The 16,030-nt window shown below is 36.3% G+C and overlaps 1 protein-coding gene across 1 annotated transcript; it reads left to right on the forward strand.

Moving 5' to 3' along the window:
- The first annotated feature begins 2,581 nt into the window (after nucleotides 1-2,581).
- Nucleotides 2,582-3,520, forward strand: LOC142450962 (olfactory receptor 6C1-like). The gene has a single exon (XM_075552896.1). It carries the CDS (start codon nucleotides 2,582-2,584, stop codon nucleotides 3,518-3,520), a length of 939 nt encoding a protein of 312 aa, XP_075409011.1.
- The last annotated feature ends 12,510 nt before the right edge of the window (nucleotides 3,521-16,030 follow it).

Raw genomic sequence — 16,030 nt, forward strand, 5'->3', positions numbered from 1 at the left:
GAATCCTTTTCCATTTAGAATTAAAACTATGTTAATGGTACATACCTAGTTAGTAAATAAAGAAATTAAAATATAAATAGACTTTCTCTTGAAAAACCTATATTCTGAAAGAGTGCTTTGGATGGTTATTTTTCTTCACTCTTCCTTTGGAAATCAATGCAACATTTTCTAATTTTTGTGAATTTATTTTATGCATTTTAAAAATCATTTAATTGGAGGCTTGTACAAGTGCCATCACAATCCATACATACATCCACCATGCCAAGCACCTTCAGACATTTGTTTCCCTCATCATTCTCCAAACATTTGTGCTCCACTTGAACCCTTGGTATCCGCTCCTCACATTTTCTCCTCCCACCCCATTTCATGCATTTTTATTGAGAAAAAAAGTATTTCACTTTTTTTCACAGAAGTTTGGGGAAACAATTCTGTAGTTAGTGATTATAAAATTATCCAAGGACAATTTTAGAGTTACCATACTGTTGAGATGGAGGGGACTAAATTGGTTTTTATTATGAGATCTTTTGAATTCAGTATAAGATGAAGTGCTTATAAGATATTACAAGTTACTGAAAGAAAACTTCTTTGATAGTTATGAAGGTTGAGAGAGGAACAGAGTCAGGAAGAGAGAGATTAATTGGCAAGAATGCGACAGAGAATAATATGAAGCTTATTAACATTAGTTAAAAATGACTGGGAAAAATCAAAACTGAGTAATAAGAAAGAATATAGACAATAATGATTTAGAAACTTGGACATATTTTTCACTACCTAAATCTATCCCTGAAATTATTTAAAATAAGCATAAAATTAAGAACCCAATTCACTGCCATCTAGTTGACGTTGACTCAGTGATTCTGTACGTCAATGTAGATGACCACTGTGGGTTTCTGATCTGTTAACTCTTCAAATGGGTAGAAGGTTCTATCGCTCTCCCACAGAGCCACTGGTGGTTTCTAGCTGCTCACCTTGTGGCTCACAGCCCAATGCTGTCATGCCCAAACGCAGCTATTAATTATAGAGAACGCTTCATTGAGAACAATACTTTTTATGCATGGTATATTCACACAATATATGATTGAGCTCGCCCTTCCTTGTGATATCTGTTCCCCCTACAGGTGTCCTTCAGCCTGTGGTCTCCTGTCCTTGCGGAATATCAAAAGGAAATACTCATTTCCAAGTGACTCTCCTTCACTTTCCGAATATCACTGGCCCCTATGCAGCTCAGCTGGAATGTTCATTGAATCCGGGCAGCCATTGCTTTGTGAAGGAGTCAAGTGGATGAAAATAGAACTCAGTCAGATACTGGAAACTTAAATGGGATAAACTTGTGAAATATTTTGGTATTATGGTGCAATATACATTTAAAAATCACAAGTCCTAGATTTTTAATAGTAAATACAATAATTTATTGCAGACAACTCTCATAACTTTAGATATAAAAATTTTACTGTTTAATTAGAATACAGAGAATGAGTGATATAAAGAACTGTTCCAGTTTACAGACAGAAGGCTTTGGTTTACTTTAAAATGTATTATTATTATTATTATTTCATGAGAGATACAAATAAAGGATGTTTAGGTTCTGTTTTACTGCTAATTTCAAGTATTGAGGAATTGGAATTTCTAATGTAAAAGAATGCTAATGTGGAAAAACATTTAAAATACGGGTATACATATTACAATATCGGTCCAAAATTGCATATGAAATTCATGTGCTACTTAGAAATAATAGTCGAGATTTTATTATAGAATTTTTAATAGAAAAAATATTTTGCACAGGTTGATATGTCATTTTAGTTTTTTCATAAATTGTGTGGTCTACATGATTTTGAATTTCTACTTTACCACCTCTCATTCTGACAATGAACAATATTTGTAAATTCAAATGAAGAGGCAAAACCAACACCAAACTTGGAAAAGAAGCTGAGAAAAATAAGTTCAATAAAAGAACAGAAACTTAAAAATCAGTCACAATATTACAAGAATAATTCTATAATAAGTTCCATCATTTAGTGACATCTTATTTAAGTGGCCTTTTAATGTACACAAGTGACATATGTATATCTTACTTATAAATAATATAAAATGTGATAGATTTAGGAAATGGAACACTTGAATTTGTTTTTGAAATTTGATAAAGTGTCCCCAATGAGAAGGGAAACTTGCACCCAAATGTCTTTGAAAGCAATAGACATTTTTTTTATTCTAGCATTATTAAACATCAAACTAGCACTAGGTGCAAAGCCCTTTTCAGCCCATGCAATATATATGATTAGAGGAAGAATCTTTATAATGTTTGAAAACAGTTTCTAATCTGTAAAATATAGTTTTATGAAGAAAAAGTATATAATTTATTTTTACTTTACATAATGAAACACAGAGCATGGCCCATGGTAAAAACCGACTTGCACATATGATTGGTTGTTATTCAACCTTTTAAATTCCCCGGAAAGGCAGCATGCCATAATACGTTTCCTTCAGAGACAAATGCTTTTGGTATTCAGGGATCATTTCTTTTCCTCTCATATCCCCATTGTGTTTCTCCTATAGATTGCACAAAAGAGAGGGGGCGGGGGGAATGGAAAATGACACAGAAGTAACAGAGTTCATACTCTTGGGCTTGTCAGATGACCCAAAGCTTCAGGTCATGATTTTTATCTTTCTGTTTATCACGTACATGCTCAGCATCACTGGGAACCTGACCATTATCACCCTGACCCTTTTGGATTCTCACCTCCGGACCCCCATGTATTTCTTTCTCAGAAATTTCTCTTTGTTGGAAATTTCCTTTACAACTGTCAGTATACCTAGGTTCCTGGGGACCATTATTACAGGGGATAAAACTATTTCCTTTAATGATTGTATGGCTCAGTTATTCTTCTTTATTGTTTTGGGAGTTACAGAGTTTAACCTTCTGGCTGCCATGTCCTATGACCGGTATGTGGCCATCTGCAAACCCCTGCATTACATGATCATCATGAATCACAGAGTCTGCACACTGCTGGTCTTTGCTTCTTGGTTGGCTTCATTCTTAATCATATTCCCATTAGTTATGCTGTTCACACAGCTTGATTACTGCAAGGCCAATGTCATCGAGCATTTTGCTTGTGATTATTTCCCCTTATTACGTCTTTCTTGTTCAGACACCAAATTTCTAGAACTAACAGGGTTTTCCTGTGCTGTGCTTACTCTACTGTTCACTTTGGCATTAATAATTTTGTCTTACATATATATCATCAGAACAATTTTGAGAATTCCTTCTGCTAGTCAGAGGACAAAGGCCTTTTCCACATGCTCTTCCCACATGATTGTCATCTCCATCTCTTATGGCAGCTGCATTTTCATGTATATTAATCCATCAGCCAAGGACAGGGTATCTTTGAGCAAGGGCGTAGCTGTGCTAAACACCTCGGTAGCGCCCATGCTGAACCCCTTTATTTATAGCCTAAGGAATCAGCAAGTCAAGAGAGCCTTCATGGACATGGCAAGGAAGATTGCATTTTTCTTAAGTAAATAAAAACAATCAAGAGGCTGTAAATTAGAGACATGATAAAAATAATGAAATAAAACAAAGATGTTCATAACTTCATATGGTCTTTCTAGATTATTTTTCATTATTTAAACTTGGTTTCCAACATTTGGTAAGTATATATGAAGATATGAATATTGGTGCATGCGTATGAGGGACCTTTGAAAAGTTCTCCCTAGAAACTGTTAATCCTTTCTGCCACCCTTGAACCTAATGACCTGACAGACAAAATTAATAACCTTTTAAGGAAAGAAAGGATACTCCAAATCGCATGCATTATTTATGCAGGCACATTTATTAAGTGTTGTGCAGGACAAAGACAAAAGCACACCATGCATATGAAGAAAATCATCAGCACAAAGTCACATTGCTGTCCAGACATTTACAAAAACATGACCATTAAATTGAACCTGGAATAAAGGGAAACTGTCACAAAAACATGATTGGCAGCAGATCAATGCATCATAAGTGCAGTTGGCACTATGGAAGTAGCCAAGTGACCGATTGGGATATATACACAATTCTAGATAGAAAAGATTATGAGATTGTTTCAGGGACCTTTGACTAAAGCGATCAAGATTTGATTTATTATCATCTGTATCCCAGTATTCCAAATTCCATCCATGGCATACTCAGGGAAGTCCCTAAGGGTTAGAGTGCCCCTTCCTGGGCTGGTTAGAGAAGAGGTAGAATCAACTTTCAAAACCCTCTGCTGGAAAACAAAGCTATTCACATTGATAGTCAATCATCAGAAAGAATTCAATGGAGGCTGAAACTACGTGGAGACTCAAAATTTGACATGGGGCTTTCACTATATATCATAACCTCCTACAAACCTAGTAATCAGAATTTAAGCACTACTACAATAGGAATACAGATGCTAAACTAATCAAAATTATGATGTATATTGTGGGGGAAAAGCCATCCCCCACAGGCCTTTCCTGCAGATTCAAGAGGCGTAATTGTACAGTTAAGATGTATATAAAGACTATAGTAAAGTCCTAGAGAGCATGAGAGATAGAAGAGATAATGAAGTCAGAAACATGGTAGCATGCTCACCTCTGTTTTAATTTCCCACATTTCTCCCTTCTGCATATGTTTAAGATTTAATAGTGTCACGGAAGCAACATGGTCTCTCTTCATGTCTCTTAGCTTCCTATAGAAGTGATATGAGACTGAAAGCATCAAAATTGTGATGATAAACAACACAGTCAGACTGGAACCTAAGCTATGTGAAATACTTTGAACCCAAGCACATGGGATCCAGCCTCTTTCTACGCCATCCATCATTTGCTTAATTACCTCAGCTAGTGGAATACGTTAATCCATCCTTGAATGTATAGAAAATATCCTTAGCTGAATCACTTCTAATAAAATGTTTTCCTTAATTCTTGCAAATGTTATCTAATCTAATTCCAATTATTTAAGTTTATATCAAATATCTAACAAAAACTCTACAACATTCTAATACAATTTACCATCAAGTGATAATGAAAGTCCATAATCTGATCTTTCAGTAAAAGGGTAGTCTGTAGTAATAGTCACTGTTGTATAAAATGTTCAGTTATGATAGAGTCCCAGAGTGTCTCTTTACATCTACAATGGAAGAAATATCTCAGTAGGCAGCGATCGTCAGTCTCAGGAATCTGTCAGGTCTTCTTGCAATATTCTGTCTTGGTTAACTCCTCTCATTCCTTCCAAGCGGGATTTAGAGGAAGTTAGTGGGCAGATCTTAGGACCTCGTGAATTCCCTTAGGGTATGACCCCATATCCAGAATTGAAAAACCTTTTCCCTTCAATTTTTAATTCCATGTGGGGGTGCTGTTGTTTCCCCACAACAGCATTCCAGAAGACCCCTTGATTTATAGGGTGGTCCAACTTCTCAGGTACTCTTTCCTGATAGGTATAAATTTTTACTCTAGAAATGCAAGGAAGCAAAAATTGACTTAAACCATCTTCCTTCTTTATAAACCATGGTATATCAGATTTTATCACTTCCTTAATTTCTTCTACATAATCATGATCAATAACTCAAGCAATAATCTGAACACTTTGAGAATTTAGATTGGACTTTCCTAACAAATGCCCTACAGTTCTTTTAGGTAGCGGACTCCAATTACCACTCTTAATAATTTCTGATTTGATCACACCTTTTGGCTTTTCCTCACCACTCTGAACAACTCCAGTATCAATTTGAATTCCTAGAGTATTTAGGTTAAATCTTCTTGATAGAAACTGTATTACTCCTTCAATAAGAGGGTCCTGCTTTTTAGACTCAACAAACTGCTGTGAGGTTTCTGAGCCTTTTCTTGGTTAGTCAAACTTACTTCAATGAGAAAAAAAACTTGGCTATTGCAAGTTTGACTTGGTCTGGTCTCTTGCTGTGAGGCTGGGTGATAGCTGAAATTTCTGCCATTCAAAGATTCTTTTGCTGGGCTAGGCAGAGGCTTTGCCTACCGCGCTCTGTGGGAGGGAATTGGATCAAGCTCCTTCCTCCATTTTCATTTGCTAACAGCAATCCTTTACTGTTGAATATTGAGCAACATTGACTCGCCCAATTCTCATCCCCTAGCAATTGATGAATTCCAATATCTGTCCCATCCTCAGCATTCTTCCAAGTGTGTGAATGGACTGCTAAATCCCACCACATACATTATTGTATAAATTTTGAATGGTAAAGACATATTTTCACAATGGGACTCCAGTCAGCAGGGGTCCAGTGCTCAGACTGTCAAACATATTTTCATGCTTATTACATAATGTGAGTCTGGGCTATAATCACTGACTACCTGCTTGAGGTCTTTTAGAAACTCAAAGGGCAACGCACTGTGAATTCCTTGTGGGTGTTTCCCATAAGGCTGTCTGTTAACAACTCTAACAGGATAAGACATTGTAAATTCTAAATCTCCTTCTGCAATCCTACTTTCTACTCTTGAAAGTAAAGGTGCTTTCCTATACTGTGCCTCTTTGCTTCTATTTTCTGAACTGGTCTTCTCAAATGGTATATCTTGAAGCTCCGCTTCGTTTCTTCCTCTGGGAACCATGGATTGTACATTTTTACTACTTTTAGAAAACATTACATCTTTTTCTTCGTTACTTTTATGCCCTGTCTTCTGAGCGTAGTACCATAAGTTTCAGGTTTACTTTTACCTCGCCCCATTGTCCTCTTTAAAATACTCATTCACTATCTGTCAATCCCCACACCGGATCTTCACTTAACTTCACATAATTTTCTAAATCACTACATTCCGGGGGATTGGGGTGGGAGGCGTACAATTGTTACATGGGGTATAACTCAAAAGAGTTCTTTTTCTACTGCAATGTGATGGGCGCCATATTGGGGGGAAAGGCCAGCCCCCCACCAAAAAAACTCATCATGGGTTAGATAGACACAATTGTACGGTTATGATACATAAGATTATAATAAAGTCATAGAGAGTACTAGGAGAGAGTAAAATAAAGAAGTGAGACACATTTCATAGAAGGATGTTCACCTCCTGGACAGCCATGAGCTTACCAGCCAGGTCTACACAAAGCGTGGGCCAAGGGCAGGAGAGAGAGAGGCGGGGTGGGTAGGAGAAACTTAGAGATACCTTTATTGCTAACCAAGGCGTATCTATCCTTTTAGGGGGTGTGATTACAGGTAACAACACGTGTCACAGGAAAGGGCTGTACAATAGGCAACACAAACAATAGAGTGGGATAGACAATGGGCATAGGCCTAACAGGAAGGGGATGAGCTAGGGGTGTACTCATGATAGGAAGGGTAGGGACCAAGGGTATACATGTGACAAGAAGGGCAGACCCTAGACTCATTATGGCAACCTAACTTTGGATGTCACTGAGCAGGTTTGACCTGTTCTCTGGATCTCCACAGAAATCCTTATCAGTAGAGTGTAAAGCACACCCACGGGGACCAAACAGATGGCCCCAAGGGTTTAGGGAGAAGTAGCCCATTGTCCTTAGCAACAGGGAGTGGACCCCAACTGTGGTGGGACCAGAGAGTAGTCTGGCAACTGACTGCCTTCAGGGAGGATGTCTCTAAGCATCTGGCCTCCCACCATATGCTGGCAAATAGCCTCTAATGTTTGGCATAACTTTGGGGGAGACAAAAATGAGTGAAAGTCTCCTTACATAACATTTGTCTCTCTCATTAGAAAGTCTATTATGTTCACTCTATTGTCAATAATAGCCCATGACACTGTGTTGGAGAATGACTGATTTAATTTATATCACAAACATAAAGAACTAACATTTATAGGTCTTTTTTCATTTTCGTCCATTAAGTCAAAATCTGAAGCAAAAATGAAGGACACTCAAAATCATGTTTCTACAACCAAGAAAAATGAATGAATTAGTCATAAATATATATACTATATCCAGTTAATAAGGTAAGCATGAAGATGTTTAAGAAACAAATGAAAACACCACTTGTACTTAAATACTGAGGAGCTTTTGACCTATGGGAGGTCAATGAGTTATTGTTTTATTTCATGAAGTACACAGAAAATTGAGAATAAATATATATATAGTTCTGTTAACATTTACACAGGTCCTGTTTGCCTGATATGAATTATAAGACCCTACAGAACTGAATAATGATTGTTGTACTGCTTTCACCTGTCAGATGACATAGTAGAGACAGTCTTAATTACCTGGTGGTCTATGAGTAAGCAAGGGAAAATCAATAATTTGGTGAATTAATCACTGGATAAAATTAGTATGGACCACATTGATCTCCTTGTATATACAAACTACTCCAGAAGAAGCTCTCAAAACTGAATTCAGCATTATTACTACTATTAGAAATTTTAAATAATATCATCCCATAGAATTTTTGCATAAAAATAAAATTGTTGAACACTGACTCTGCTGGACATGCTATTGAGAAGCTTTTTAAATCACAAAGGCATTTAAAAATCAACTTAATTGTGGTATAATACACCACTTTTATGTAAATATTTAGTTGAGTTGCGACAAATATATACACTCACATAACTGACACATAATCAAGAAAAAGATCATTTGATAGTATCTTTATGCGCTTCTCATTCAATTATATCCTTCTAACTCTCATTCTTCTGTACCTATGAATCTAACCTTACAGATTATCTAGATTTTTCTTCACCCTATTTTATTGTACCTAGTAAACCCCATTATGAAATTAAGGCAAACAACCAAAGTTATAGTTTTTTATTAAAAAACTATAGAACGCTTATTTCTTTCCAACTTGTCACCTAGCAGCTGAATGTGGAAATAGATAGATAGATAGATAGATAGATAGATAGATAGATAGATAGATAAAGTACATTGGGAGTTCTTACCGCTCTTATAACAACCCATACATCAATTGCATCAAGCGTATTTGTACACATATTGCCATCATTATTTTCTAAGCACTTACTTTCTATTTGAGCCCTTGGTATTATCTCCTCTTTTTAACCTCCATCTTCCCCTGGGGACCCCTTGATAAATTATAAATTATTATTTTCACATTTTACACTTACCAATTTCTCCCTTTCCCCATGGTTTCTTCCCCACTCCTCTCACCACCTTCCTGCTACCCTACTGGTATCACTACTCTCATTTCTGTTCCTGAGGGGTTCATCTGACCTGGATTCCATGTGTCATGGGCTCTTATCCATACCTATACATGCTCTACATAGCCTGCATTGAAAGGCAGGATGGGGTCATGATGTAGGGGGTTGAAGAAGCCTCAAGGAAGCAGAAAAATATTGGGATGTTCATTGGTGCTGTACTGTGTCCTGGTTGACTCATCCCTTCCTTGTGATCTTTCTGTGAGGGAATGTCGCATTTTCTAAAGATGGGCTTTGGGTCTCTGGCCTGATCCCCCCTCATCCTCAGCAATATGTTTTTTGTTTCTTTATTTGTTTTGGGTCTTCTGATGCCTGCTACCTGATCCATTTAACACCTCATGATCTCACAGGCTGATGTGCTTCTTCCATGTGTACTTCTTGCTTCTCTGCTAGGTGGCCTCTTGTTTAACTTCAAGCCTTTAAGACCCCAGATACTGTATCTTTTGATAGCTGGGCACCATTAGCTTTCTTCGCCACATTTGCTTGTGCACACACTTTGTCTTCAGCGATTGTGCCAGGATGGTGAGCATCACAGAATGCCAGAAAATTAGAACAAAGTGCTCTTTCATTGAGGCAGGGCTTAAGTAGAAGTCCAAAGTATGTCCACTTCCTCAATGTTTTTCCATATAAACATATGTACCTAGGCAATACCTCTGTTTTTATGAATTAATATATTTACATCAGTGCACACCTTTGTTTATACCTCTATCCATAGCTTTTCTTTCTAGATATTTTAATATGGTAATTGAATTAATAAATACTCAATTAAAGTGAAATTTCATATATAAACCAAGGAAAAGGAATTTGACAGTTAAAAATTAATAATGTATTATATGCATTTTTAAAAAACTAGTCTTAAATATTCCTGTGATATTCAAGATACTGAAATGTCTTCTTGCTTTATGTGAGTGGAGAGGTAGAAATAAATAAAACATAGGTAAATAACCTACTGCTTGCCATCAAATCTCTTATGTTTCATACAGACCCTGTAGAACAATGTAGTATTCCTCCTTTAGGTTTCTGAGACTATAAATCTTTACAGGAGCAGAAAGCTCCCTCTCACTTCTATGAAGGTGAGTTTGATCCACTCTGCTGGTGGTTAGTAGCCCACTGCGTATCTACTATCGATGTTGAGATTAGTGATCTGTCCTACTTGGGCATCATTAACACCATTCTGAGAATTCCTTCCACCAGTCAGAGAAAAAAGGCTTTCTGGACTTGCTCCTCTCACAGGACTGTCATTTCCGTCTCTTATGGAAGCTGTATATTTGTGTATGTGAAGCCGTCAGCTAAAGAAAGAGCATCATTGATCAAAGGAGTAGCTAGACTCAACATTTCTATTGTCCCCATGTTGAACCCCTTCATTTATTCCCTGCGGAACCAGCAAGTAAAGCAAGCCTTTAAAGACTTGATCCATAAAATAGTATTTACTGCAAACGACTGTAAGTAGTTATTGCTGCTTATGAATGCCACCATAAAATACAAATCAGTATTATGAAATAAGGCATAAGTGAATCCTTTTTCTAATCTTCATCTTCTTATTAGTTATCTTTCTATTATCTCTAATATTGAACCCAATAGATTAGACTTTCTTTTTTGCTGGAACTGTCTAGGGTGTGTCATTTTCAACAATTTTCTGTTCCACATAATCATTGATTTATTATTCTAACTAAAGAACTACTGCCTGTTGAATATAATCATTTGATTAATTATTCTGAACAATAAAAATGTTTTATAATCTAATATTTTAAATAACTATCTCCTCAATGCCATGTTTTCTATTAAAAGCACATTTTTTTCTTCTTTGAAATTATATGAAATATAAAGTTAAGTATTTGAATATTACATTTTTACATGATATCTGGAATATCTGTATAATTATTCTGAGTAATCTGCTTGATTGGGGTGTTACTTTCCTACTTATAAGTAATTCAAAATACATCCAGAATATCTATTAATTATATTGAAGGTGTGTTTTATGTCTGGTTTTATAGATTCTCTTGGTTATATGTATTTCTAATGTATGTATATATAATAAATATTAAAATTTACACAGAAACAATATATTTTATTTAACCTAGATTTCTGATAGAAATGTAATAAATAATAATAGTTCTTCCATGGGAAATGATTATTTTGTGACATATACTCAACTAAATAAGTTCTTTACCATATGTTACTGAATCTTCATAAGTATATGACAAACTAAACATGGCTATCTACTTTTTACAAATGTGTGAATTAGTGTTCAATTTGAGTGTAATAGCTACTATAGTAGTCAATATGATCCCTTAAAATGCAAACTCATGGCCTTTGAGCAAGTTCCAACTTATAGCGACACTGTAGAACAGAACAGAAATGACCCTGTGCGTTTCTGAGATGAACTCTTTACCAGAGTAGAAAGTCCATCGTTTTCCTGCAGAGCAGCTGGTGGTTTCATACTGCTGACCTATTGGATATCAGTCCAATCCATAACCTCTTATATAAGCCAACAGGGCTCCTTAGTCAATATGATTGCCTTCTTTAAAAATAAAGAAAGAAAATGAAGCAAACACACATTAGACCCTTGAGTTTATTCTATTACATATACTTGTAATTCAGTTTAAGGACAATTTCATTGCTTCCTAAGAATCTGAAAAATTTTGTTGTTTCTTTTTTTAGCACAAGTTAGCTAATTGCAGCACAAATATCTCATTTAAAGAATACAGAGCAATATATGTGCTTCTATCATTGTTGACATACTAATCATGATTTGTTCAAGCTAAATTTTAAACATTTCATTTTGCCTATACTGGTGAACAATAGTAAACTGATCATTAAAGATGTATAAAGTATTCGAAGTATATTGTAGCAAAAATTTATATTGGAATGCACATTAAAAATGAACAAGGAAATGGATGCATTTACAGCAATATTGTAAATTCATATGGAGTTTGGGGTAGACATCTGGATTTGGATGTAAAGGGTTTTGTTTGGGGCTTTTGTTCCACCTTGTGGGCGAGGGAAAATGTTAAGGGTACAAATGTCATACAAAAGGTCACACTTGAGTGTTGCTTCTTTTTTTCTCCCCTTGCCCCCTCTAACTTCCTCTTCCAATCTTTATACTATGTGTTGTATTTTATATTATTTAATGTATGCATTTCTCTTTTGGAAATTTTGATTTCTTGAGTTAATCTCCTTGATATGGTGGCAGATCAGAGACATAAAATATTAGGTTGTTGATTCAAATAAATTATATGTAGGGACATCCTTTTGAATGTTATTACTCCTTTTTCATTGTCTATAATTATGTGTTGCCCAAGGGTAAAATGGAAAATGTCCATAATAGAACATTATGTGATCCTATATTCAATGGAAAAAAGAGGGATTAGTTTTAGGAATCCTGAGTTCCCTGTATTATAACGATGCTATTTATTAACATTTTCACTTTTCCAATCATTCTGAGAGTTTCTGAAACTATATGAGCATAAGAGGTAAATTGAGGGTACAGAGGCAATATCTCCCTATCCTTAGGGAGACTGATTCATTTTGTATCAGCTTGACTTTCGTCCAATTAAATAGGATGAATTGTGGCTAAAATTTAAAACTAGATATATTGAAAATAAATTTAGAAAATAATAGTATACTCTATTCTAATGTGTCAAATTTTTCATTCTCCAATAATTAAAGGCAAACTATTGTCTCTGTCTCCACATCAAATTGAATATAGGTTATGCAATACCATGCTATGGGAACACAATTTACTTTCAAGTGATATGGTAATACATTTAACACCTTCTAGTTATTTGAATTTATTTAAGTTGTATATCTTTTCAAGCCTCATTTGTTCATTTGAAAATAAATATATCATTTTCATAGCAGTATTTGGAAGATTAAAGGAGAGATAAATGATAAAAATGTTTAGTCTGAAATTGTGATAATTCATAAATATGAACATATTTTCCAAAGCAGAGACTAAATTGTTATTAATATAAAATAAAGCTGAGTAAACAATTCTTTTAAACTAAACGTTGATGTTGCTAGGTGCCATCCAGTTGGTTCCCACTCATAGTGATCCTATGAATATAGGAAACTGATCCTACAATGTCAAAAATTGGATTTTAAAATTAGATCTTGATGCTACAATCTGATAATGTATATCACTTTTATCTTTTTATTTTCATACTAAATAATTCATTAAGCTATACATGGTGATTTATTGAATTAGAAGATTGAAGTTCATAGTTGATAATCTCCATTAACTCCTACTTCTATTACTACTTTTGAAATTATTGTTAAGTATAATTTGCTGATGTTCATTTTCTCTTGCTTGCTTTTAAACACACTGGCATTATATCTGAGAGTTAAATATGTCAATTTTTTATTTAAATAAAGAAATATATATTATCCAGTTTCCCAGGAAATAGTACCCTATATAACTATAAAAATAATAATTACAAAATTATAATGAAGACTTCTGGCAAGATAGCAACCAGGTAAGAGAAGTGGCCTGGAAACTCTAAGGAGATTGCTTAGATTGGGGACCGTGGGCAGGATGATGAAGCTGGAACATATAGACTCCCAGAATCCAGGAGATCCTGAATTCATAGAACCTGGGTTTATACCTCCTCTCCCCCACCCATCCACCCCTGCCATATGTACTAACTGCAGAACACCAGAAAGCTGGGACCTGGTGCCAGGTCTACCTTTGCCTATGACACCTGCACTGCTGTGGTTCCCACTACAGCCAGGACCCGACTGCTGACCATCTGGAGCTGGAGCCACCCTCATCCCTACCACAGTTCTCCCCACTACAGCAGAACCCCCCTCACCAGCTCATTGCAGCTTTTATTGTTGTGAATGGATCCTGCCTACCCCTATAACTATGGTCAGAGTCCACCTACCCCCAGCACTTACCTTTGGCATCTGTGACTCATATGCAATCTCCCGGTGGCTGGAGCTCCCCCACCATCTGCTCATGGCTCACTCAGGTGTGGCAACAGCCACTCCAGTCCCCCTTCATCATCCACCCAGCACATATAACATGGTCAGAATCTGTTCATCATCAGTCCTTGGCTCTTGCTATCATGGCTGAACTGCGCCCACTGCTTACCTGTGGACTCCCTACTCTAGTTAAGAGCAATCCTGTCAGTCCACATAGGCCTCATTTTACTTTCCCCCTTCCCCAGCCAGTTTGGCCTAACTGTACCCCTGTTGGCCTGGCCCAGTCCTGTGACTACTCTTTTGATGCTTCAGGCCCATGGATCACCTGTTGCTCAGCCCCAGCCTGGTGGATTGAATACCACTGCTGGCTCAAGCCCACCTTCCACAATCTCCAGATTCCACCAGTCGTCCCTACACCTTTGTGCCTTCCCAAGCCATATGCCTGCTTAGCACCACCCTTGCTGCCCTCAGCCTTTCCACCTGTGTTGCCTGAGAAGGCCTCAGATCAGCCCTCCAAGTAACCCCTCAGAGAGAAAATTCAGGGCTCCTTGATGTGGAGGAAAATGGTATTGTGCTCCTCCAAAATGAAAAATAGACAACAACCCACATCAACAATCTCTACAATAAATCAAATGAAACAAAATGAAATATCAGAGGATGACAGACCTGGACCTAAGGAGATTCAGAAAAGAAACAGATGACCAGGCAATAGAATCAGAGTGAGATAAGAGACCTCATCAACAAACTAGAAGAAGTGGAGAACCATATCAACAATCTCAAAGATAGTCATGTAGATTTCAACAAACAGGAAAGACAGGCAAACAAGGCAATCAAAAAAGCTGAAGAAAACGTGAGAACAATGAGCAAGCAATTCTATGAAGAGCTACAGCATTCGAATGATTGGGATACCAAAACAGGACAAAACGAAGAAATAAACAACAAAAATAGCAAGGGAATTCCTGGAAGAAAACTGAACCAAGTTAATAACTGAGAATTAGATAAGCACTCGGGAAACAAAGAGAACAGCAATTAGACTGAACTCCAATAAAAACACAGGAAGACATATAATAGTCAAACGACCCAACTTTGAGGAAAAGGAGAAAATCATAAGAACAACTAGAGAAAAAAGAAAATCATCTATAGGGGTACTCATAAGAATATGTTCAAATTTATCAATGGAGATCATGAAGAGGAGAGAGTGAAATAGCATCTTCTGAAAGATGAAAGATAATAAGGCCAACCTAAGAATCCTATATCCTGCCAAACAATTCATTAAAATAGAAGAAGAGATAAGAGTTTTCCCAGACAAGTAAAAACTCAGAGAATATGTTCATAGAAACCCAGTACTACAAAAAATTCTCGCCAACTCACCTTTGATCAAAGAACAACATTCACCATTCACAAATAGGAGACCACCAGATAGCTCAACTCCATGCAGAAATCAAAACACACACATACAAAAAGCCCCAAGATAACACTGGTGTGATGGTGAAAAAGAAGTCAAGGAGGAATCCACACCCATACATACACAACACACTGCTAAGGAAGCAGATAGGAAAATACCCAACAAAATGACATGAGATGACAACAAAGAACACACAGAGGGATATAACTCTGAATATCATTGGTTTAAACTCACCCATTAAAAGACAAAGGCTAGCAGACTGGATTAGAATACATAAACCGTTAATCTGTTGTCTACCAGAAGCACATTTTAAGCTTGTAGACAAAAATCGGTTAAGAATCAAAGGCTGGAGAAATGTATACCAAGCAAACAGCAATTTAAAGAAAGTAGAAGTCACAATCCTAATCTCTAACAAACTAGATCTCATGGTGCAATTCATAATAAGAGATAAGAATAAGATAAGTATGTCAAGAGCCAGTGAGCATACTAAATATACATGCACCTCATGAGAGACCCACAAAATTTATCATTCAAAGTCTTCAAAAGGTTAAAATAGAGATAACATGTTCAACA

The sequence above is a fragment of the Tenrec ecaudatus genome, chromosome 6, assembly GCF_050624435.1.
Source record: "Tenrec ecaudatus isolate mTenEca1 chromosome 6, mTenEca1.hap1, whole genome shotgun sequence".
NCBI lineage: Eukaryota > Metazoa > Chordata > Mammalia > Afrosoricida > Tenrecidae > Tenrec > Tenrec ecaudatus.